This window comes from Rhea pennata, chromosome 4 (assembly GCF_028389875.1).
Source record: "Rhea pennata isolate bPtePen1 chromosome 4, bPtePen1.pri, whole genome shotgun sequence".
Taxonomy (NCBI): Eukaryota; Metazoa; Chordata; class Aves; order Rheiformes; family Rheidae; genus Rhea; species Rhea pennata.
The window spans coordinates 14,645,246-14,672,075 of NC_084666.1; the positions used below are offsets into that span (position 1 = coordinate 14,645,246).

A 26,830-nucleotide genomic window follows, 5' to 3' on the forward strand; every position below is an offset into this window, starting at 1 on the left:
GAAAGTGACACCATAGTGGTCTATAACATTTAAATCATGTTAACACACTCAGGAAGACTTTCAGGGTGGGACACAGGCTTACCTGCAGGACTACCTAGAAGAGTTAATTACAGAGGGAGAGCTGAGGATACTGAGATAACTGAGGATCTGCTATCTGGGATATGGAAGAACCAGGCCAGGAAATATCCCCTTAAGAGAGTGAGTGCAAACTTGAACTTTCAAGCCTGAAGCTGGCAAAGCTCAGCAAACTCTGTAGGCAACAATCTGTCAGAAAACCCGACTGGGTGATTTAATTGCAGAATCACTGAACCACCTAAAAGGCAGGGTTTTAAGAAGAGCGAGGTCTGACTTTTTCCATATCTTCAATATCTGTTTTCTCCTTCAGCTGGATATACAAAAAGCTGAGCTTGCTATACAACCTTCTGTGCCTTCTGTATTCTGGTCACTAGCCAACTTTTACTGTTGGGTAACTTCCTAGGCTTCAAGAGAGATACCGTAGACACGGTTTGCCATAGGTTATAACAGCAGTGCTTTTATTCAAAGCGCTGATTCTTGCCTGGAATTTGGGTGGGAGGAAGGATATAGGAAAGGGAACAAAAGTAAGAAAATCAAAGCACAGTAAGAAGGGACAGCGTCGTGACTACAGCTCTGCGTCTTTGGAATAATCAGTCTGGTTAAGTGGTGCACACTAAAGGAATACATTCTACAGGCTCAATACTTTAAAATTAGTAGCTTTGGAGGCCAATAGAATAAAAGTCTGCATATTCAGAATACAAATGAGTGTCTGTATTTACTTTTTAGAGTCATTGTTAGATTTTTTTTTTTTACACCTAGTTGTTTACACCATGATCTAGAAATTGGATGGAGTAGTGTTTGACAAGTTCATGTCAATATGGTATGACATAGGAAAAAAGACAAAAGTATTCCCACTTCCTCCAAAATATTCCCAGGACAGAAATAAGGAAATATTATATATTACTCTATAAAAAAGTGACATTTCATTTGGGTTATCTGTAAAACTTTAGTCTCTTGGATTCAAACTTAAAACTAGAATTGATACATCTAGGATGAGAAGGAGATTGAGGATTGAGGACATAAGAGGAGACAAAATCTGCCCTGAAAGATGAAGATCACGGGCAGGGCCATCACACTTAAATAGCTGGAAAAAAATAAGGGAGAGGCAAATAAATGAAGGGGAAAATAGCATTTGATCTAAAGAATAATGAGTAGAAATCAAAAGAATTATCCAAGAAAAAAGATTCTGAATGAAAATGAGAAGATTTTCTACCACTTGCACCTTCTGTAAAAAACTTAGGAAGTGTAAAGAGATAGGAAACACCCAATGATCTTTAAAGACAAACCCTGATAATCTGTCTGCAACGGAGATTACAACGTAGTGAGGACAGCAGGGCTCTGGGCTCTGTGGCGCAGGGGAGCACTTCCTTTCCTACCCTGTTTTCACTGCAGCGCTATGACGGTTTTCTGCATTAGTTCAAAGATTATCGGGTCTGCATTTACGCAGTGCAATAACAGTCAGCAACTGAAACCTGACCGTCCATCCACAACACTGACTCTGCGTCATGCAGACAAAGCTGACATCTAGAAAATAGTCTGCAAATGCCTTGAACGTATTTCTGAACTAGATCAATGTGACAGAAATTTGTGCAAGATGCTTGCGAGGCCGGGGCAGGAGGGAGGAAGAAGGGAAGTTTGCAAGAGCTGAACAACTCAAAAAGGAGAGACCATCATGTTGAACACTTCCCAGCATCAGCAGAAGCGAATCCATCACACAAACTCTCTGCAGCAGTTCCCCCGGCAGGGATGTCTGCTCCTTGTGCAGACTCCCACTCAGTGCTAAATGCTGTTAATGTATGAAAAGGAAAGTATACCCAGGAACCCAGCTGGAAAAATCAAGAGGGCTACATTAACTTTGCTGGAAATATGGTAATTTACACCAGTCAAAACTTTGCCACTTCTGCATGCTGGAATTGCTCTCACAAATTGAAAAAGAATAATTCTACAGATAAAGTAGACTTCCTTTTATGTAAACTGATAGTTATTTTTAATAGTCTGATATTAATTAGTTGTATATAAAAGCAGTTTGGGGGAACAGCATCACAACCTCCATAACGGAGGAGTGATGAAAACGGAGAGGGATGAAAGGGAGAATGCAAATAAAAGAGCAATTTAAACTCAAAGAGTGAGCTAGAACTAAGGAATAAGTATCTCTCATCCATATTTAACAGGCAATGAGATTTTTCACAAAACACATACACCATTAAAGGTGAGGTATGCTTAAAAACCGACCAGTCAATCAAAGTGTACTACATAAGCACTGATTCATACTCTAAGCAGTTGCATTGGCCTCTTGACATTTAACACCCTTGTCTAGGACAGACGAGCTTCCAAAGCAGGCAAGGGATATCTGCACACCGCTTAAATCTGCAATGAAAGACAGCCACATCCGTTTTAATAGAGGAAGGGGCAGGGCGAGTGGGGTATCTGCGCTTTACCAAAAGCGTTAGCTGAATCAACCCGTTTGCCTTCAGGAGAGCCGAAGCTGGTAAGGGAGGACAAGGACAGGAGAGCTGCCCAGGCAAAAATAAAAGTGCCAGGGCGGCTGGAGTCACCCTTTCCAAAGCAGCTGACCGCGCAGGACGCGGGAGGACAAGCTACTCTCACTTTCGAGCTCTTTCCCACCCGGGCCAGCTGTCGGAAGGGGGTTTCAGGTTTCACTGAACAGGGGTGCTTGCACATTTCAAAGGTTCATCTCCAGAGGAAAATCATTTCCAAGTGCCAGCCTGAGCAAACCTCAGCTTCATTTATTCAGAGTAACGATGACATCCAGTGGCCACTGAGTTAATCTCAGCCTAGGATAGGAAAATAACCTCATTCATCAGAACGGGTTTTCCTCTTTCCATAGAGGGGCATAGCGGCCTGTTCTTTCACCTGCTGGTCTACGGCAGTGACTGTATTACAGGAAGCACCATAATCATTGGGCAAGTCCTTGCATTCAGGTTCTTGTAAAAATGCTAAGCCTGTAACAGCTCTATCTCACTTCAAAGAATTTTAAACGAATTATGCAAAAGCTCTAAGTGCTTTTGTGGTACCTAAAGAAACAGGAATGCAGTGCAAATCACAAAAGAAAAGTACATCAAGAAATGGGGGCAGAGTGAGAAAAGACACATATGCACATAGAAGCCACTCAAGCTGTTAAAATTACTTGCCACATCTACCAAACTCAGTTGCGCACACACTTTTTAAAGGCATAGAAGAAAGCATTTTTCAAAGTGCTTCTAAAGAAAACACAATGGTTCCGTTTTCCATTTTTGTAAAGAACTCAGTCAAAACACATGCTTGTGTTCTTTCACAGCAGAAAATCTCTCTTAAATACTTACTTTCCCGAATATTTCTGGCAACCCCAACACTTGCCCAGTGAAGACACCAATACAGATGAAGATTGCTGTGACCTGACCCAATGAACCACGGATTTCCTTGGGAGATATTTCACTCAAATACATGGGAAGAGCACTTAGAGAAATGCCTGTGAAAGAAAGAAAAAAGAAAATAAATTGAGTCTAACTGCCTTTTCATTATGTCTATTGAGAGGAGTCCAAGTAGTAATCTGCTCACAAATGTGGTATAAAAACCTGCAAAGAACAGAACTAAATCTATCCACAGATAATAAGAATTATTTTCTCTGCATGCCTAATTACTCTTGCGCCATTTAATAACCATTAGATTGATTATCTGTATTACGTATCTACAGAGATGTGTGTGGGCTGCTATTTGAAGAGAAGCCACAAAGGTTACTAGAGATGAGAATCACCATGAAACTGGATTTTACATTTTAAATTTGTTCATGTCAAAGTAAGCAAAATTAAGTTAACATGAGTACAAGTTAAAAAAAAAATAAAACAAAAAAAGCCCCAACACTTAGCAGTTGTCCAAGCACACACAGCAGATAGTATCAAAGGAAACATTTTTACTGTATAGAGTATTAGCAGATATTCATCTCAGTACAGACTTACAGATGTGATGAACTTGTAAAAGCAGGCATAAAATAAGGGGGAGAATGCTGTTCAAAACCAGAAGAAAAAAATGCACAACTCCGGTTAGCACATTGACAGTACCTACAAAGATCCAAATGTTCAGCAGCCTGGTGGTAATTTGAGACAAAAGTTTGCAGCAAGCACCAAAATTACCCACAGGCTGCACCTTGCTTGGGAGAGACAACTGCCTTCAAGCAACTGCAGCTTGTGCTTACCAGTGAGACAGTCAGAGCTTGCACAAGCTGGGCTTCATGAGGCAGAAGTCAAAGCATGTTTCATTTTTCACATTCACAGAATTATACTGAGAGGCTAACACCATCTTAATTCACCTAGAAGTCTGCACCACATTAGGTAAATATTTATCACCATTCAGTGATCAGTGGAATTACTGAGAATATTAGAGTACCCTGCTTGATGCAGGAATATTTGAGTGCAGTAACAATTCCACAATTGATGTCAACACTGAGAAGACAACGTTGCTAGAAGGGAACTTCAGTGTTCCATATCTTCAGCTTAATCCTACTGGTATTAGCTTGGGATCCCAAAACTCCTAAGTGCAAAACAGCAAGCAGTTTTAATCAGTAGACCACACACTCCTAACACAAAGATTTCCACGGCATGAAGGTAGATGTATTCTAGGGGTGGGAGGAGGCAAGAGAAGGAACAAACAGGATAAACTGTTGTGGCTAGTATCCATTTGGGTGTCTTCAGTGAAAATCAGATCCTCTCATCCTTGTTCTGCAGCTTTGTCCCCCTGAAATCAGTGTGGGTAGTCCTTGACTTGCCTCTGTAATATACGGAAAGACCTCACTGGAGGAGAGGAGGAAGATTGTGCACAGCATAAACATTACACATAGGTACAGCAGGAGAAAAGCTTACCTGCATCGACACCCATTATAATGCGGCCCAGTATAAGCATTTCAAACGACCCCGCTAATGAAGAGAGGGACATCAACAGTGCGGCCACAACTGCAAATACGTTATTGAGCAGCAACGTACATTTCCTGAAAGCAGAAGATATTTTACATGGATGCCAAAATCATGACAATTAAACCCTAATCATATTCAAAGAACACTAGCTATGATTCTGAAATATTCATAAATAAAACCAAGTACCGCCTAACAAACACTGCCTGCTACCTGTTGGATGGAGTTCCAGAGTACAACACTGTATCCAATATCCACATTGTTCCAAACCTATATCAAATACAGGGAGCAAATCCATACCACCTCTTTAAAAAAACCCAACATCATAACCAAAAGATATGTACTTCAAAGGCATGGCAATCCACCATCCTATACATCCTAAAAATGCAAGAGCCATACCGGAGACTTTATACACGTACACAAACATACATCCTTGGGTAGATGTGCATATGTAGGAAACAATATACTCTAAGTAGCAATAAACTGACATAATTATAGGCATGCTAATGCTACATACATAGTTTCTGCCATTTGGAGATCTTTCGAACATTGATATATTTAAGCTATTATAATTTATCCTTAAACCCTGTCGTATTAAATATATACATTGATGAAAATTACTACTTGTAGAGTTAGAAAAAGCACTTGGGAATCACAGGAGTGACAAAAATGAGCCTCTTTCCAAAAACTGTTGAGTTAATCAAAAATTTTTTTTATACATCTTATCTGTTTTTTCCAAATTCTAAATTATTTCATTCAAAAATAGTCAAATAAAGGGTGAAAAAAATCTTCCAGAATTGTTCTTTATGTAAAATTACTGCACTGAAGTAAAAAGAATCCATTGCAAAGACAACCAACATGAAAATACATTTTAAGTTTTTTCTAAACATCTCAGTTTCTCATCCATTCCATATCGCCTGCTTTATTTCTTACAGTTTTCATCTTGCAGAAGTCATTTTCGCTCAGGTTTGAGGGATTCATTATTTCAACAGTGAATCACAAGTATGATAACTTCTGCAGAAAGAAATACTTCATAAAAGAAATTTTATGTCGGATTTCACAGGTCTTTGACACTCAAGCATTTCACTGTGATATACAAGATGAGATTTTTTTGAACACATGGAAGCAAACTGGTTTAAGACCTAAGATCCAAAGCTCTGCTGCAATTACTCTCTATTGAGAGATTAAGTAGCAAATCTGCCCAGAGCTCAAAGACTCACTGCCATCTAAGTACACATCCTGCTATCTCTCCACAAACATGGATTTAAGTGGCTTTCTGCTAAATTACAGCCTGCAGGGAAACAGCTGGAGAATTTGTTATCATCAAGCTCAACCTTGCGAGTGACTGAAAGTTTCTGATGGCTCCTGGGCAGGGCCAGAGCCCAGCTAAGGACTTGCTGGTGGAGGTCTCCCCACAGCACAGCCATGGCCACAGCCCTGCTCTGCACCGCCTAGGGTCTGATGGATGACAAAACACTGTAATTTTCACAATTATGGGGCAAGAGAAGGGTCTTACCCTACGTTTTCCATCTATGAGTCACTTCATTTAACTATATATGATAAAACAACGGAGTTTTGTCTCTACCAGATGTTGCAGCCACATAATTGAGCATGGTCTAGTTTTGGTTTTCAAGGTACAATTCTATAGCGAAGCCTCCGATCCCTTGCACAACAGTAAATGAAGGAAACAACTGATTTGAAAACAAATTTTAGTTTAAGATCTGGACAAACCTCAATGATGATACAAATTGCAAGGAATCCACTAACTTTGATGGTAATTGACACAGGCTGAGAATATCCATTTTTGTTAAAATATACAAGCGTTTTTACATCTGTTAGTATCCTTGGTGGATTGCAATCTGTTAGTATTGCAATTTCCATGTGAGAGAATAGGTTTGACCAGAAAGGCTCCCTCTTCACTTTTTTCTCTACCAAAAGGAGGTAACAGGAATCCACATTCTTCTCAAGTTCAGCACACAGTACCAAATGGAAATTTCCCACCTATTGAAAAAAGTTGTCCAATTTCTTACAACAGATCAACATATTTTTAACAGGAAATATTTTAATGTTTGTATTTAATTAATTTTCCTGCTTGTCAGTGATGTTTTTTTTCATTAATAAATGGAAGATCAAACATCAAAAATAGAAGATCAAATAGAAGAGATCTGGCCCATTTAAAACATATGCCTATATAATTCAACTATCAAGTGTGCTGATTTTACCCATTAAAAAGAGATTTTTCAGATGGATATGATTTGAAAAGGCTGAAGGGAGATAATTAATGCCAAAAAACAGAAAAAAGTTTCATCCAGGTCAAACAAGTGTTACAGATTCATCTGAAGTTTTTACATTCTTACTTTTTCATTAAAAACAAACCCTACCAAATGCACGTTTCTACAGATGAAGTTGCCCAAGGACCACCTGTTCTATGCAACAAAGAACAGAAAAAAATATAATAAAATAAAGCTCCCCAAACTCTACGCATGGCCCCAGTTTAGCTCCAACCAGGCCACGCTACATGAAAATCGCTACAGTGATAAAGCGCCATGCTTTCCTGGTCATATAGACTCAAAACTGCATTACTCAAAAAATATGACCCATGAAAAACAAACAAAACAGAAAAACCCGCAAGCTGCTGCTTGTGTAACTCCGCTGTAAGTGATATAAAGACACCACGCTTCCCAGGCCGTGGCAGCAGACACTTGCCCTTGGGAGACTCCAGACGGATCGTGTTGGATAACGGTGCTCACCACATGCACAGTACATCAGTACAGACGCACTGACGTGTCGGACAACTTAATCATCTCCTTAACATCCCAAATCACAAACCGATGGACCGATAGTCCAGAAGGCACATGAGACATATTAAACTATAAATGCTCTGCCTAGCTCTCGCATAGCACATTTCAGTCTTGCTGAAGGTTACAGAGTGTATCGGTATCTTTACGGGGAACCGGGTGAACAGAGGACTGGGGAGCGAAGAGGACTCGACCCAAAGCTAACCTGCAAAACAGCGCCAGAGCTAGGAGTGGGAGCCCGGGCACAGGCGGCCGCCCAGCCTCCCACATACTGCGCTATGTGAAAACAGCCCTGGGATGTGCCAAGTAGACTAAAAAGAAAGATAATCACTGCTTTCTTTTTTACATCATGTGTATATTAATCAAATGGTTTGTGGCCAGCCACGTCTGCTGCAGCATTTGCACTAAAAGCACTAGATTAACATCCATTTAAATGTGAAGCGTTTTCCTTCTACTCCAATAATTCAGCATTGTCTCCAGCCAGAAGAAATAAAGCTTTGGGGATGAAGCGTACGCATTCATTCCAACAGGAAATTGCTTCCAAAAACTTCTGATTGTTTGAACACAGAGGACTTGTCACAAGCAGTTACATCCTAACCCAAAGGGTAAGTTTTGCAATCTAGTACCAAAAACTGTCTCTCTCTTGTGGCTAGGTATCTGTCCCAGCTGCAGGAATGCAATTTCCAATTTGATACCCAAGTCTTAAGGCAGTCTTAAGAGAAGAGCCATTTGCTCAGTAAAAATCACAATTTCTGTTAGCATCTCAGTCAATACAGAATTCACCCATCAGCTAGACACAAATAGATCTAAACTTCAGGGATTTCTTTCTTTCTTTTCTTTCTTTTTTTTTCTTTTCTTTTTTTTTTTTTTTAAGGTATTTTGGACATTGAGAATCCCTCCCCTAGAATTGCCCTTGGCTTTTTGCAAAGATCACAGACAGTTAATCTCTCATTGTTTCAAAAATCATCACCTGCTCTCATAGTACCAGTAAGTTCCACAGAGCCCAGAACATGGTCCTACCAGGTACCTGCCCTCCACAGCTGCATTGATTTTACTTAGAGATTGGAATTAATAATCTGCTTATTTGTCTAATATTCCAAACTAGTAAAATGGTAGAATTACAGTTCCCTCAAAAATGCATTGTTGCCTCAAAACTTAGTAATAAGAAAGAATCTAGAAGCTCATCTTAGGGAGCAAGTATGATACCTTATACAACAAATGTAGTAAGGAAACTCAGGGGTTAAATAACTAGCTGTCAAAGTCAATAGCAAGATGAATAGTGATCACTATTTCAAGTACAGTAGGTCACTTCAGAAAAAAAGAAGTGCTGGCATTACTAAAATAATCCAGATGAATTCCTTTAATCTCTTCAGATTCAAAATGGCTTATTGGGCTAGATGAAAGGCCTTATCCCTCATTTGCAAGCTCCTCCCTAGCAGTGGCCTCGGCAGTCCTCAGCGTGCAGCGCTCAGTGTTTATGATCTGCAACAGCAGCTGCTCTTCAGCAGCAGAAGCAAATTTAAATTATCAAGTGCCAAAGTCACATTTGAAAACGGGATTTCTACTTAGGTGAATAAAGGTTCTCTCTGAAAATATTACCCTGAACCTCTTTGGAAATAAATAGGACCTAAGAATTTGGTAATGCAAATCATTTTTGAAAATTGCGTTATTGGTCTTTCAGCAGTAAGAGCAATAAGACTCTTCTCAAAGTCATACATTATTTCCGACTAACGCTTTCGATCCCCTTTCATTCATCACTCCACGTCAGCCTAAGTGGAGCGATGCACTGCAACTCTTCAACCAACACTTGAACAATTTTACGGTGAAAGTATTTTACTGTTCTGTCAACACTTAACGTGCCCTTCAGTTACTGTACTGCTGTGTCAGTCTGCTTTCCTAGACCAGACTAGGTGTGCTAAACACACAGCAAACTCGAGAATCACACTTTGGTGAGCAGTCTTTCCCCCGTGTCTATCTGCAAGAGGTGCAATTCCTTCCAACCTCTAATCGAACACCCTTACACTGTATCTGAGAGTGCTATTTTCATGATTTCTCAGCGATAAACATAATAAACAGGGACAAGCCACCAAGCTTTAAAACCCTACCTTGGAAATATGACCTGCACCCATCGGTGGTATTCAAACAACTGATATCAGGCACTGCTTTAACAACCTTGTGCACAAAGCCATTCCACTCTTCACCAAAGATCTGAATCTTCTATGAACTCATATTCCACTTCACTTTTTATATAAAGCACAGACCCTTCAGTGACACTTCCAGGAATTAATCTGTACAACTCAGAGGTAGGTTCATATATTCAAGAAGTGTGTAAAAGCCAAATTGGTGATTTGGCACAAGAAGCTGCAAGACTGAAAAAAAAGTGACTATGAAAAATATTTAAGAATTGAAAATTAAGTGGTGAATTGATGGGACAAAATAAATTAGTGAAGAGTGGATCACAGATTTACAGAGCAGTGAATAAGGATTTGTAAGCATGAAATGGAAGAACCTGGAACCACACTGTTTGGGGTGAAAAAAGGGATGTGGACAAGTTGGAGAAAATCTGGGGACAATGAAGGAAAAAAAAAATCTAAACAAGGATTGGATAATTAGACTTAGGAGAGCACAATGTAAAGTGATGGAGAAAGTCAAAATGTAGAATACAATTAAGAACAGTGGAGGTGGATGCCTATATATATGAGCCTCTGTGATGACCTTACTCAGTGATTTAATTGAACAGAAATTATCACCTACTAAGGAACTTACAATTAAATAGAATGAAATGCACAATGGGCAGCTAAGAACATACATTTATTTATTTATTTATAAGTCCATACTAAGCATAGGGAAATTACAAACTGCTTACCAAATTCTCTTTGGAAAATTGTACAGAACAAAAATTTGATGGAAAATATCTAGCTGCTACCTGGCAGGGAAATGCAAATGCACACTGACCCCGACATTCCTAGAATACTAAGATTTTCTATGATTGAGATTTACCATTAGTCAAACATGTCATTGAGCAGGGAAGAGAATTCCACTAAGAATGTGGAAGCAAGAAACAAGAATTTTACTCTAGTCTGCTTCTTCAAACTATAGTCAAAGTTGACACAAGGAAAGAAAGAGAAAATCCACATTTTTTATTACCAAAAGACAACAAATGCTGTTGAGAAGCAAATGAGACATGTTTATAGCTTTATCTGTGTAGGGTGAGAAACTCAGCAGACTCATGGAACAAAAAATCTGCCAATCCTTTATGAAATCTTTTTTATTTTATGGTATTTTCCTTCTGCACTCTTGACTATTGAACTTCCTTGTTATCCCAACCCACTGCCAATTCAGAGGAAATGGCCGCTGCAAACTCAGATGATGCATACGGAGGTCAGAAGAACTAATTTTACTCTTGGAAGTTTAGAACTCTCAGAAATGAGTTTTTACACTCTCAAAATGTTTAAATTTGCATTATAGTAGAGCTCTTCACAGTTTTGTGGGTTTTCTTGTTTAATAAAATAACATAAAATCTCTTTAGAGAGACCAAGCAAAGAATAGCTTTAGAAAGTGGTTTTCCGACACACTTACCGTCCGAAGAACTTCACGATTGGGGTGACAATAATGGCACCCACAAGGCCACCAATGGCAAAAATAGAGACAGTTATGGACCAGAGGAGTGTCAGCGTGCCTTCCTCCACTGAGAAGCCATATCTTCTTTGCCAAGTTTCATTGTAAAACCTCTTGATATACTGAAAATGAATACATAACACTTGTAAAGAAAAAAATCACTCTTTAAGAACACAATTGATAGAAAAAAAACACAAGACATAGCTGTTTGCTTGCAGAAATCATCCTTTCTCCCATTACAAAAGGCAGAGTCTCACCTCTAGATGCAACTGTAATACAGATGACCCAAACCTGTCAAAGCACACATAATTTTAACCACCAACCAGTCAAAAACAGGGTGGAAAAAAACCCACAGGTAGACACAAATGCAGAAGAGGTTTATAAAGGCGAGGCTCCTATAGAGCACTAGCAATACAATTTAGGTTTTCACCACAACATTAACAGCGTATACACATACAAACATTTCAGTCTGAACACAGGTTAAGGCACATGATGGGGCCGCTTGCACTCGATAGGTCATTGCACCTCAGCCACGCTCTGCCGACCAGCCACATACATATACTTAACCCAAGGCAAGTGAAGCATCCTAGACTAACACTTTCAAGGGCAACATAAGAAAGCTAGAATTCGCCATGCAGCAGGCAGAGGCAAAAATATCTTACAAATTGGTGACCAGGCAGAAATTGGTGGCCTGGAAGTAAAGAAGAGGGGAGCTGTCACCAGTAGCTGCCAGAGGGCAACATGATTCTCATGAGGGGATGAGTTGGATCTGTCTTACAGGATAGAGCACCAAAAGCCACACGTTAACACGTCTAGGGGGAGTTTAAAATGAAGAATATCCCCACATATTTGTACATGCGCTTTCTGCAACACAAGTAACATCCTTCAGTTATCTCCCCTATCTACTGACCCTTACTTTGCCTCAGTGCTCTTCTGCTGCTTTAACAAATCTGTGCAAATACACATGCACAGAAAATATTCCAGGTGATGAGCTACCACAGAAAATGAGCACTCTTCCACTAAGCATTTCTTTGAATACTTGTTCAAAGACACAGAAATTAAGACTTCCTAGGCAGCAGCTCTATGCGTAGGAGGCAGTTTTGGGATGTGAAGTAGCAAGCTGAGCATCCCCACTCCAGGCTCACTCCTCATGTCAAAGGGCCTGCCAAGACCACCCTCCTGGGGCTGCCCAACGGGCAGAAGGCAGCAGAGCCCACCTTCAGTGGTAGGACATCACCCCAAGTCATATTCCAATCCCAGAACTGCAGCAACTGGTGGATATATACCAATAATAAAACAGATGTTGGACTCATTAAAGGAATAGGTAGAGTATTTATAAGCATCCAGGAAAATAACTTAAACCTTCTGCCTTACACGACAAACACCAAATCCCAACATAGCACAATAAATGAAATGCACTTTCTGTCTTCGCACCAAGAAGAAATGTGTCTGTTCCAGTGCATGAAAATTGCATTAAAACAAAAGCTATAAAATGAGACCAGGAATTTCACTCCAACACTGAAACAATTTATCTTCTGTCATTTCTACCACTTTGGTGTTTCACTCCGATTCATATGTAACCTATGGAATTTGACTGAAATTTTTTAAAGCTGCTTTAAAAGTTACAGAAGTAGGAATATTTTCAGTGAAAGCCTACATAATGTTCACAACAAAACAACATACATTTAAATTACTTGTATTTTATATGTCAGTCTTATATTTCAGTCCAGTTCTCAAATCTGTTTGAAAATAAGTGACTTTTACAAGTCTAGATTATTCAAAGGGATGAGATTTTTAAAAGTGAGTACTTTTATAGCAAATTCTTTAGTTTAAATATGGAGTGAATTGAAAACAAATGGATTTCATGGACTGAGGGAAGAAGAGAGGTGGTGTCTATACCTATGTCATATTTATGATACCGCAGCATCTGGTTGCCATACAAAATCAAGGCCCTGCTAAGCCAAGCCATAAAAGAAAACATTTGAGCCTTAAAGAATTTGCAGACAAAAAAATAACTGTTAGAAGAGGAAGGCAAGAGCTGACAGTTCTTGGTTTGATACTGATGGGGGGGGGGGAACAGTATCAGTCCAAAGGAGCTGGCTTTGACACACTGTTGAAATTCACTTCTATAGATAAGTTATAGCTTATCCCCTTCAAATTTACATAAGTACTGTTTTAAATGAAGTTCAGGCTGCTAAACAATGCAAGCAGCTTCTTTTTCAGTAGTTAAAGGTGTATTAAACATGAAATCAGACACCTATGATCCAGATACAAGACATTCTACAAAACAAGCTGCCTCCCTTAAGAAATGCAAATTTGAGACTTGACATTTCCCATCTTCTAATTCTTCAGCTATCCCAAGACTTACACTTTTCTCCCATGGCAGCTTCATTTCCTTAAGAGTCCTCAATAAGGGCCCTTCCAGAGTACCTCTAGATAGTCCAAGTGCCTCGTGAATCTTTGGAAAACTTCAGTGCATTCCTGAAGCATAACAATTCTCTGTCACAAAAGTCATATTGACTCTTTCCCAACTTCTCACTCTTCTACTGTAGCTTTTATTAGTTTTCCAGGTACAAATATCTAATTATTGGCTTATATCTTCCAAAATTTTGCCTTAAAAAAAATTTTAAGTCACATTCTCCAATTCTATTCCTCTGTGACTGAGGCTATTTAAAAGAAGCTGTGATGCACAGCTTGTATCTTGGGTTATTTTATCACTTTTGAATAAATACTAAGATAATTTGGTAATTTGTTCTAGAATTATCAGCAATTTTATTTCATATCCCTTCTGATATTTCTGATGGTGTCTCTAATGTATCTCACATAAAGAAGGGTTTCAGTATGTGAACTTCCCCAAGCTTTTCCAATCCAAAACATTAATACACTTTTCTTGCTCCATCTTTATTTTCTGAACACTCTTTTTTAGCATGATCTATTGGCCCTACATCTTCAAGTCTTCTGTTTGAAATCAAAAGCATTAGTTTTAATTTGTCAGAGTTTACATTCTTTTTCTACTTTCCTCATGAGACACAACCACAATTTTTAAAGGATGTCTTTAACAACTTCCCTTACTCTGAGATTTAATCATGCCAGAGTTTCTTCATCTGTCTAAAATTTAAAGGTGTCGTATCATCAGTATGACATTTTCACATAGTGTCTACACCATCTGCAAAGACATTGCCTATTTAGTTTCCTTTTAGTCAAGCTTCATTTCTATGCAGATCCCCTTTAGAAACAAGGTAAAGGTATGATACCATTCGGGAGGCTCACTGCTCCTTACAGAGCTGTAAGTGCCTCGTGGTCACTATTGCAGCTTTGTGCAATGTCCTGAATCATTTTACATCTCTGCTCCCAGACAAGCTCTCCAGTATCTAAAAGTGTAATCCTGGCAGCATTCCCTAGTGTCTTCTCAGATTTCCTCCATCATGTCATCATTACTAAATTATCCTGGGACAGCAGTCAGCAGTATAAACCCTACCACCATACTTTCCCTATTTAGGCCAGGAATTTCAAATCTTAAATATTCCAGCCTTGTACATGTAGAATTTTTAATTTGAGGATTTTATTGTTTCTCCACGTGCAAAGTATGCAAGAAAGGTGAAGGTAGAACATCCTGTGTACTGCCTTCTGTCTATCAAGTTACTGGTATCGTGTCCTGAATTAAAGGGAAGACAGGGATATCTTATTTCTCCAATACTATTTTATATGCTTCTGTACAAACAGACAGAAAAAACATGAAAAGGTGGGAGCAATGACAAAACCATACATAGAGTGAAACAGGGTAGGAAAGAGATTGGAATAAGTCTAGTATTTTACATTAGTCAAAAGATTTGTGTTCCTTAGCTAAGAAATAAGCTTTTCTTCTTAATTGTTAACATAGGCCAAAAAAGAGGGGGTTTGTTTGTGTTTATTTTTTACAACAACTTGAAAACCAGAACCAGCCAGAAAATTCTGTGAAGCACATTTTTAGAGAAAAAAATAATCAACTTGATGTTTGGTCTATTTAAAAGAATTCCACAGTAAAGTTCCAAATGAATCTGCCACTAAATCCAGTAATACATCCTCTTTCTCTTTCATATCAATACTCAGATTAAATTTAGATTCAGACAACTTGCTTATTTGAAGATCATTTCTGATAGTAATGAATACTAAGTTAAGACATTTTTAGAACATTATTAGCATTTCTTGGTAATGCTAATGATGCAAAATAGTATGAAAATTGTTTTCCCTTCATGCTATAACTAATTTTCTTGTAAAGTAGCTCTCAATATAGCTTTGTTCACAAAGAGACATAAAATAACTGAAAGTATTCAAGAAAAAAAGTACAAACTAGAACACTCCAGAATAACAGTTAAACATCCTGATATGCAGCAGTACATCACCTTTGTCTGGATTCCCATCAACAAATGGTAACCTATTAACACATACAGGTTTTGAGGAGTTGCACTTGAAAATAAAAATGAAAAATACAAAATAAATCCAACACAATCACAGAAGTCTACTGAATTCTATGAAGTCCTTTGGGATTTCAAACAGTTGTCTGAATAATGTTAAAAACCAAAAATATCTTTTCAAAAATCTTATCCTCTAATCAAAACCTAGAAGGAATAGTAGCTGATTGGTATCAATAGCTCATATACTGCTGCCTCAGTTCATTAAGGTAGCAGTGCAAGGGATGGAAGCACAAGGGAGTTTTCCTTGCACTCCAACTGTAAGTAACTTGCATCAAGGGAGAGAAGGAAAAAAAAAAAAAAAAAAAAAAAAGACCTTGAGCTTGACCTTGAGTTATGAGGTCTACTCACACACAGCGATGGTTATCGAACTGCCTCAGTTAGCTATACATCTCTGCACTTTCCCAGAAGCTAGTCTTCAAGGAATGCAGAAATGCAAACTCACGCAGGAAGAAGGCAGCAACTGTGTGGCAATAAGTAGCAGGGATTTCTCGCCCCGTACAAAGAACAAAGCACATCGTTGTATTGTTGTTCCACAGACCTTGCTGAGAAATGGCCCGTATAATGAATTCTAAAAATGCAGCTCAGAAAAAGACAACTTATATTCACTCAAAACATTTGTCTTTATATTACCAAATTTTCCTGTATGTGTTTAATAAATTCTGATAATGCTTCACACTCGGCACAGTTCACACTCAGCGGTTTTATAGACCTACAGCCTATAAAACGAAAAAGCCAATGGAATCTGTTAATTCTGGATTTCTCATATGATCAAGCACGATGTGCTCCTGTGATGGGCCACTGCTCTTCCTCCCAGGAAGATAAGGGACAGACAAGGGACAGAGCGGGAACTGACCCCTTTCTCCAACCCTGCGCTAGTCGGCAGGGCCAAGGAAGCTCTGCGCAGATCTCTTGCAGTTTATTTCTCCTAGCAACAACGAAGACGTTTGACTGACGCTCATACCTGACGAGATGACTTGCGCTAAGGGTTAGCGCTGAGAACCGCACGGGACTTTCCCTCCCATTTGACGAGCTGGCAGAACACTGAGCACGGAAAGGAAATGCCCACAGGAATTTACAAATGCCGTCCTTCAGCTCCAGTCTTAAACGAACTTCCCCCACCCAGCTCAGTGATAATGCTGATGTGTTCACTTCCAGTATCCAGGGAACAGCCCATGTTTTAGTCAACAGTCATTATCAAGCCCTTTTTAAATACCTCTCATAGCCCCGTACAGGGCCTTCTCTAAGGCTGAATGATTCAAGACATTGACAGGAATTGTGCTGAAGTAACCAGGTTCAGAAGACACCCAGCATCCTACACGGAGATACTCAGTACTACTAATGCAGGCTCTGTGTCACACGTGACCAGAACAAGTTAGTTCAAGTTATTTGCCCTGCCAAGTTTCTAACTCACTCAGCTTACTACTTTTAGGGAAATACTGCATTCCCAATACAGATAGCACCTTTATAAAAGTATATCTACAGCTAAAATCAGCCCTCTTATGATTTTTTTTCAATCACATCACCTTAGTATTCCCAAAGGGTCATCTTACAGCAAGCCGATGACACACAGCCCACACATAGGGGAAATAAAGATGGAGCAAAGGCGAGTTTGCTTGTGCTGCAGAAAGCATAACGTCGGTACAGCTCCCCTCTCCCCACCATGGATATGGACAGAGTCCAGATCTTCTCTTAACCTGGTCACTGCAGCTCAGGGGACACAGACAGGCAAACGGCCTGTGCTAAGCAAATAGATGGCATAGATTAATCCTGGTGTTGAAAGAGGGGACCAGAGACCACCTGACTTTCTACTCTTGAACCAGCACAACCATATACATCCCCAGTATCAGTATCATCTATCATTAAGACTACTCCTTAGCCCCAGCTAATGTATGGGGCATTAACACGAATAAGGAAGACATGAAGTTCTCAAAACCACTGCAACAACTCACTAGAACAGGGCAGACTTCATGTGTACCTGTCAACGGTATGACCAAAGCCATCAATATGGTGACCAGATTCAGTTCAAAAAAGACATCAAGCAAAAATCGGCAATGCCAAAATTTCCAGGATGCTCAGAAATCAGCATTAATTGTGACATGGCTTCACCTCTCCACCTGCCCTTTTATTGCCACTCTAACTTTATTGCGTGATTCACGTCTAACCACCTGCATGTTGCCAAACAACATTTTCTGTCATCCTTTCTTTCCTTTGCTTCTGCAGAAAATGGCAGGAGAGTCCTGATTACCAAGACAGTCTATTAAAAACAAAATTTAAGAGTCAGATCACTCTCTCTGCTATACTGACAGTACTGATATTGTGGAGGAAGGACACGTATCACCAGGACCATCAATGCCATTGCTCCCAGAAGCTCACTTCCTTCTAAGCCACATTTACCTCCTGATAACTGCAGGGTGAAGTGATTCATACAAACCGTCATACTACAATAAACATCCAGTCTGTCTGCCGTGTTTTATCATTACAACAGGTACTGAGAACTTCAAGAAAATTCCCAGAAGCTACCAAGTACACAACCGTAACTTCCTACGGGGTGAGTCTGTTCATAATCCTCTTAGCTGTCAATTTATCAAAGGCAGTACACATATATTAACAGCAGTAACTGATACTTAGAATACGCAGAGGTAGAAGACACCGCTCTGGAACAAAGTGGTTAGGTGTTTAGTACCTTCAGATCTCTGAAACACAAGGATAACCCCAGGAACCTTGTGGGGAAGCAACCAGGCTGTTCCAGGCACCACAGAGCATCGGCCCATGGTGAGGTTTTGGGGGTGGAAGGGTTAAGGTTACATTAATAGGTTACAATATGGGCTACTACGCATGCACTACAGATAACATGGGAAGCGATAATTCTTTAGGTATACAGATAACAAGGAAGGCAGTAATTCTTTGGGAGGACACAAGTCCACAGTGACGCCTATGTGGCGCAAGTCTAAGAGTCACAACCTGCCATTCCTTATGGGTTCTGCACAGCAAGTGTTTTGGCAGCTGGAATAATTGATCAGTCAACATGTCCTGTCTCCTCACCAGTCTTTCATTGTTTACCCACTACAACATATGAAACAAGTTGAAAAAAAAAATCTTCTTTCATCATTTGCATGAATATTGTGTCCGTTTCTGATATGGCCAAGGTGCTCAGGTGAAAATCTAGTCATACATTTTAATAACAGGTTTCAATAAAAGGAGGCAAAAAGAAAGAGTCTTTCTTTGGAAAGAGTCTTTTTAGATTCCTCTTTAGAATTTCAACAGTTAGGTGTCAAAATGTACAATTTTTTTAAGCATTGCTTGCAGTTCCATTGAATTGCTTAATGCTACACTTGATTGAATTATGAGGCTCTCTGGATGGCCAATGTAATTACAAAATATTCAGCTTTTTATTTGCGATAACTGGTATTTTAATCAAATCCAAATAATGCCGACTGATCTTGTAGCACTCTGTCCCTCAGATACGCTCCACATGTTGCAGCCAACAGACGGGCAACAGAAGAACATGCGGAACCAAACAAGGCATCACCATGTAACGCAGGAGGGGAGGCTCACTGTTTAAGAGGAAGCCAAAGACATTATTTATAGTCTCTGTAGCGTGAGAATGAAACGTTGTGCAACTCTCTGGAACAGAGCAGTGTGAACAAAAGTTGCTGAATATGTGCATAGCTGCTGCATATTCAGCAGTCAGATAGATATTTAAAACATCTTATCACACACAAAAGGTATATAAGAAGATGTAGTGTTAGTCTTGGCTTGAGGAGAACAAAAAAGAAACCATGTGCACACACTGAGCTCAAAAGCAGCATTTAATCTCCTGTCAGATACTGGATCTATCTGAAAACCTCATAAGGAGCAGAAAGAACCTTTGTGGCAAACAAAAGTTACAATAGTTTATTTAACCTCTTCTACCATATTAAGCGGATTATAAAAGCTGAACAACGTGAACTATTTGGGCATGGACGTCCTCTATTGATATTAAATTCCCGTTGTTTCAGTCACTTACCACAGCAGGAGCGTTCACCACAGAGAGGTTGTAACCGTATAGAAAGGACGACCCAAAAGCACCAGCTAAAGAGGCGACAATAAGACTGCCAGACCAATCCTGAAAAACATTGAAAAGACGCAACAATTGTTAGCACACTCTAAAATAGCATACCGCAGCTTTTACCGACTCCTTGCACTAACTTGTATAGCTCCTGCACACAGATTCCCTTGCTAAAAGACACTGGCTGAAACACTCACGGTTTCTACAACTCAAGGAAAAGAAAATTTGAAGTGACAGAATCTCTGTTAGTATTTACAGAGGCATCAGAAAGCTTTCAAACTTCTTTTGACTTCATAGATTTCTGCTGCAAGCATCCCACACCATGAAGTAAAACGTTACAAAAGCATACACTTTGCAACTATTTGGCAACATACAATCAATAAAATGAATCAAGCAGTGACCTGTATTTGATGCAATAGGTCTTTAGGTAGAGTTTACTTAGGAGAAAGCCTGAAGGATTGTGTATTCTCCAATTCTATAAGAATCATTGAGATTAAATGTTTGTGACCAAGAAATAAAATAAAATAAAATGATACCTATAAACTAGGTTTTGAAACCCAACTATAAGTCTCTAACGGGAATTTGCCACCACACAAACAGTCTGGTTAAGACACCACGTGCCCTTTCCTCCCCACTGACACAGTAGTAGGCCGTGAACAGTCCTTTTCAGCTCTCCTCCCTCTATCCCTGGTTCTGTTTTCAGCTTTGCTATGAATTTATTGGTGTTGTCGAAAAGAGGGTAGGATTGCTTAGATACTGGAAGTTTAGTCAGCTGATTTGAAAGGTTTTGGATTTCAGGATCCTTTCTGTTGTCTCCAGGAATACTTCCTGCAACCCAGTTCTCCTACGGGATTAGAGGAAGCCACCGGCACATTTTCCACCTGACACTCTACAGAATTCCTGGGAGGAATTAGTGTTTTGGCAGCTGGTTGGCTATTGATGCTCTTTTGTGGATTTTGGAAGACAATTCACCTGTGCTAACTTCTGGATATGTTACAATAGGTGGCTTTTTAATGTGCTTTGAGTTAAAGAAAATTGGGGGGGGGGGGAGGAGTCCACCAAGAATCTAGAGTTTCAGGTGCAATTCGCTATCATTTTGTTTCTCATCTGATGTCTCGCCGAACCTTTTCAAAAGAGAAAGACCTGCTTAAATGAACTCAGCTTCAGCTATATCATTTAGAGCAGACCCAGCAGGCTAATGAATCAATATAACATTTTGTCAGCTGCACACGACAAGCCATACACTTGCTTGGGAAAATGGAGATTTGAGGCACAAGCAAGGGTGGTGTAGTTGGCACACAGGATAACAGCAGTGATGATGCCTTGGAACAAGCTCCACCAGCCACAGCGTGGAGCTGGCAGGGAGACGGAGCACTCCCAGCACGTGCCAGAGCTTGTGTGGGCCCCCGGCCGCTGCGAGCTCACTGCTTCGTGGAGAAGCCACGAGATGTGAGCGTGTCAGGACTGTCAGAACGTGTCGCTTACAGGATTTACTGCTACTCTGAACTAATGACACTGAATGGACTCTTCCACACCTGGAGGTCTCCCAGACTGCTCCCAAAGGGTTCACAAATGCTGAGAGCAAGTTCACACGTGCTACGCAGTAGTCTTGATGCAATATCTCTAAAGGAGTTGCTCCCCCAGTGCTGGCACCCTTAGAAAAAAAGATTTGGAGCACATCTCTTTTTTATTGAAAACTCCAGTGAACATTTAAATCTTTCAGCACTGGCACACGGCATGCACATAGGGTTAAGTGGAAGACAATGCAATGCAAAATCACAAAAGTGCTATCAAATTAGAAGATCCTGCACCCACTTTACTTTCAAGTGCTGCATATGGCTGGTTTTAGAGCCTGCTTTAATCCTGAGAATTTTTCAAGTGTACAGTCTACCATACAGAAAGCACCACAAAACCTCAGACTCTCTTGTTTAAAAGTTTTACAGTACTTGGAACACGAGCTTCAACTTTTTCCATGACCTGTCTCCTCACACACTATTTTAATATTTGCTCAAGTTTCAGCAACACCAGATAAGAGACGAAAGCACAGTGAAGCAAGAACTCAAGGAAAAAATCCCTCAAGCTTCTGTTCAGGAAAATATTAACTCTATAGCAACACTTAAAAAAAAAAAACTGTTTTACTGCGACTGGGCAAAAAAAGGAAGATAACCAGACCTCCCTTATAGGTGTTCCCTTACTTTAGTGCCAGTAGTTTGCCCATGCGTTCCTGCTGTCAGTGCAAAGGCAGGTAGGTGTGACTGTGACCGTGACCACAGCAATAATTACTCTCTCAGGAAACTTGTAAGTCAATTCAGTGCAAAGACCTCTGGATACCTGACAACAGCTTACTTGTGAAAGTCCACATCACTACACATTATTATAGCTTTCAGGGCACAGCACTCTGTGTTCCCCTCTTTTCGGTCAGCATGCAACATAACATTCATGTTAGTTAGCAGGAGCCTTAAATTCTGTCTCTCTTTCTTTTTTTAATACATGACAATTTGCATTTCAGCTTTTAAAACACAGTTTAGAATACTGCATTTTGATTAGTTGGTTATAGCACCCTTCTCCGATTCAAATTAAGCAAAATTTTAAGTGGTAAATATTGCACAGGTACATAAGAAAGCTTTAGTATTCTTAAACAGATACTGCTAAAACTTTCCAACCTTGATTTTGGAGTACCTTACCCAGCACTCCTAATGCGATCCAGTTTTAGGAAAGCACCAAGCACCCAACCAAGCCAAATTAAACACCACGGAAGCGCAGGCCGCTCCTGGCAGGTGGACATGTTTACACCACGCTTTGCTCTTCGGGGCTGCAGGAGAGGAAAGGAAACCTCCAGATCTTCTCTTCCTGGGCTTGCCCTTGCCCTGAGGACTTCATTGCTGATACAGGTGATCTCAGGAAGAAATGCTAAAGCATTTTGTCCTCTCCTTGTTCTTGGCGGGTGGGGGGACACCCGCCTACCGCTCCCATCTCCGGCGGACGCACCTGCGGGAGCGGAGGCTTTCTGCCGCCCGCGGGCACCGCCTGCGCGGGCACCGCCCGCGCGAGCTGTCCTCCGCGCGTCCTCCGCTTCGCCCGGCGCCCCGGCACTTCTGCTTTTATTTTTAGCTCTGCCAGCGCCCGCCCGGCTCCGCCGGCAGCGCCAGCAGCTCCGCGCGGCGGTGGGAGCGGGCGCTGCCCGGCCGCCGCCGCCCGCGGCCCCGCGCGGGCCGCCGCGGAGCCTCCGCGCCGCGCCCGCCTCGCCCGCCGTCCTCCGCGCCGAGCTGCGGAAGGAAGGAGACCGCACCTCCGCGCCGCGTAGCTCGCGGCCGTCCCCGCGGCTCGCACAGCCCCAAGCCCGCCCTCTCTCCCGCCGGCGCTCAGGCGCTCCGAGGGCGCCGCGCACCCTCCGCGCCCCGGCGCGCTACTCACGTTCCTGCCCGCCTTGCGGCGCCCCTCCAGCAGCGGCACCAGGTTGGCGGCGGCGGGCGGCCCCGGCTCCATGCCGCCGCCGGCGCAGGCGTGCGGGGGGCGGCGGCAGCCGGCGGGCGGGCGGGCATCTCCGCCGGGCAGCGCGCAAAGGGCGCGGCGCGGGGCTGCGGAGCGCGGGGGGGCCGCGGCCGCGGGCGGCCTCCGCTCGGGGCGGCCGTGGCCTGCTTTCCGCCGCCCCGCGGGCTGCGCGCACCGCTCCAGTTATGAGATCGGGATCGCCTGCACGCGTGCTTGCACATAACCTCAACAAACGTCGGTGCCCGGCGCTGCGCCCGTGCCTTCCTGGCAGGCCTGGTCCCTCCGCAGGGACCCCAGCGCACCACAGGTGCCAGGGGTTGGGTGTTCCTTACAGCCCTGGTAGCAGATCGCAGCAGAGGCTGCAGGACAGCAGGTTGCCCGGGCTCCCTTCACTGCAGCTGCCATCTGCCAACCCCCTATCGACTTTCTTTAAGTGAGATGCTAAGTGAGGAGCAGCAGATTCTTCCCGAGTTGCCGGAGCAGGAAGCTGAAGACGGTACAAGACTTGGAGCCAGCTTGAAACCCTCAGCCAATTAAGATGTTAACCACATGGCATGTAGATGTTTCCACAGCCTGAGGGGGTTGAGATTCGATGCACTCACTACCGTTTTATAACAGATTAGATTTGTCACCTGAGGAAGATGAAGCTTTCAGCTGTTAGCCTTGAAGGTGCCTATTTGTAAACCTGGGAATTTTGAATTGATAAGAGTTAAACTGCCCCTTCTAGTCAACAATGACTTAGGTGAGTATTAAGTGCATCTGGGAACGATTGCCAAATGTCTGCAGTTCATATGGGTGTAAATCTGCTTTTCTGCTTTTGACATGCTGCATACCTCTCAGCTACCTGAGACCTCGCAAAGGCACACGCTAAGGAATGCTACAAAACACTGCAAGTTTGAACACAGCTGATGATGTGAAAAGTTTGAAGTGTCCTTGGCCCGGATCAAGCTAAGCAATGTTTGAATGGAAAGCCAGATGCCACTCATTAGCATGTGAAATTAGTGTACATATTTCTCAATACCAGCATAGATAGATGATCTGATCATCATTTATAATCCCCTTCAAATGGTTGCAGGCAATAGAAGAGCCGAGTCAGGAAAACTAAGCACTGAAATAGGTGGAGTATATTTGAGAGAGAAGAATGAGACATGTTTTATTTGGTTCGATTTTAAATAAGCACAGTGCAAGCAGTTCACTGCAGTTTACACTCAAATACAAACCATATGGCTGCGTGTGATTAAGGCATACATAATCTCACCTAAACACTCATGGTTTTTGACCTTTTACAACCACTAACTATAGGAAGAGTTACAGAAGCTAAAATCGTGCTATTCTGTACACCCCTCAGATTTTAATTCTGGCAGCTTTCCCTTACTCAAATCTGCAGGTTCCAACAGAAAAAATGCATCATTTTGCTCTCCTCTTAAATGTCAGAGTCAGGGGAAGAAAAATACTCAGCTTTGCAGGTTCTTGTAGAACAATGGTGTCAGACACAAAGCCGAAGCTTTTTTCCCCTCTATAAAGGAAAAAAAAAGAAAACAGACTTTCCTTTTGAAGGCATGGAAACTCGTGCCTAAAATGTTCCCCCAACTTCAGTGATAGAGTCCCTCCCATAAAAGGCAGGCTTTAAATCACACCGGTCACTTCATCCCAAAATACTTTGCCTACAGGCAGCAGGTTTTTGGCTAGTTCAAAAACTGACAGACATGTAAAGAGAAACACAGAACGAGCTTAGAGGCCTGTGGTGCAGATACACAGTAAGACTATTAGCAGTTCAAGTATCAAAAGGAGAAAGGAAATAGCAGTACTCCTGTGTTTATAAAGTCAAAAACTGGTGTCTTCCTATCGGTTCCAAATTGTTACTTTCTGTCACTGGTCCCCAAATGGCAAATAAATGTGTTGACAGATTTGTTGAAATCACTCACCATTTTTTTCTTCACCACCTTATTTTCTTTCATCTCATCGTTGCTTTTCTGTTTGTTCTCCATTCTGTCACCTCGTTAATTAATAGCTGAGGAGGAAAAGAAGGAAAGTTGTGGCAGCATTTGGCTGAGACATTTTTTTTTCTTTTAATAAACTGTAAACCTGACCTAGGAAGAACGTGAAAAAGCCTGTGAGAAACCTAGCTACTCCATTCAGAAGTATGGCCCTCATTCAGGGAGGCATCCTTATTTATGGCAGCAGCAAACTGAATGAAGTCAAAAGCAACCAAAAACCCACATGCTAAGTATGTTTAAGTAGTCTCCTCAGAGGGCTCTTTGGAGAAGGCATAGTAGTTCCCAGCACAAAGGCTAGGAACTACTAGCAGTAGCATTTGCTACTTTGCAAAGTAGCAAATGAAGGAGAAAAGCTATGGCATCAGGTCCTTCAGTGAACATACCTTCTCTGTTGGAATGAGATAAAATGCTGAAATTGTTCAGGGATCCTACCCAGAATGTGCACATTAGACCCACTGCAACTCCAAAAGGAATTTAGATGGTCGGGTGGCACTATGCTACTTTGGTTGGGTAGCAGCCAGGACATTTGCTTTAATTGTTGGTGCAGTTCTGCTGAAAGCTGCAAGGTCTCTCATCTTCCTGTGCTGAGATGGGGCATTGGATGAACATGTCTGCAAATGAAGAGTCCATCTACTTATTGTTTTGTCAGGAAAATTCTTGACTGGTCACCACCACATGTGCTCTAATAGTGTTAATAGTGTTAACTATTTTAGTGATCAATTATTAAGAAACTAAACTGATAGCTGGCATTTCAGAAAGGATGGATTATCCAGGATTTATACTGTGCTTTATTGTATGATTTTGGGCAATTCACCAGTTCAGTTAATCTGGAATATGGATTATCATGTTCTTCTGTTTCAGCATCTTGAGGACAGCATGATCTTTCCTTGCTTGGACATTATGGTAACATGACAATATAAATGGTAATGACAGATCCAGTCTCAAACAGAAGACATCTTGTAAATAAGAGTCTACAAGATAGTGAGCTGTGATACATATGGACCATTTAGCCAATCAGCAAGCTGGAGTGGAAGTCCTGCAGAGGCCTACACACCTACCACAGGCATTTCTAAGAAGAGATCCTGTCTCATAGAAGAACTGCCATTGGCAGTAACTGGGTCATCACTTCAGCTCATTTGAAGAACTTAAGTTGAACTTCAGAATACAAGAAACTAGAGAGGTGACAGCACCCGAAAGGCACTAAAGCCAGAAAAATAACCATCCTCTCTCTCCACCTCCCAGTAAAGTCAGTACTGAAAACCTGCAAACAGTTCTTTCCCCTCTGCTGCAGAGGGCTTTAGTCAACTCCTTCTAAACTGCTCTTCAAAAAGAGCATTCAAGGCAAAAACATTCCGCTTTATCAGAGATATTCATAGTCTTAGCATCACATAGTTCACTGTCCCATGCTACGTTTAACAAGCATGTCAAAAATAATCTGTTAGAC

General features: G+C 41.4%; 1 protein-coding gene across 1 annotated transcript in view; it reads right to left on the minus strand.

Moving 5' to 3' along the window:
• Positions 1-23,377, minus strand: part of SLC2A9 (solute carrier family 2 member 9) — a gene marked incomplete at its 5' end in the record, with an annotated part of 101,571 nt that extends 78,194 nt beyond the window's left edge. Inside the window, 5 exons of the mRNA XM_062575339.1 lie at positions 3,399-3,544; positions 4,932-5,056; positions 11,357-11,517; positions 19,856-19,954; positions 23,312-23,377. Of these exons, the coding sequence (XP_062431323.1) occupies positions 3,399-3,544; positions 4,932-5,056; positions 11,357-11,517; positions 19,856-19,954; positions 23,312-23,377 (597 nt within the window). The remainder of the gene's footprint in view (positions 1-3,398; positions 3,545-4,931; positions 5,057-11,356; positions 11,518-19,855; positions 19,955-23,311) is intronic.
• Between the last annotated feature and the right edge of the window lie 3,453 nt (positions 23,378-26,830).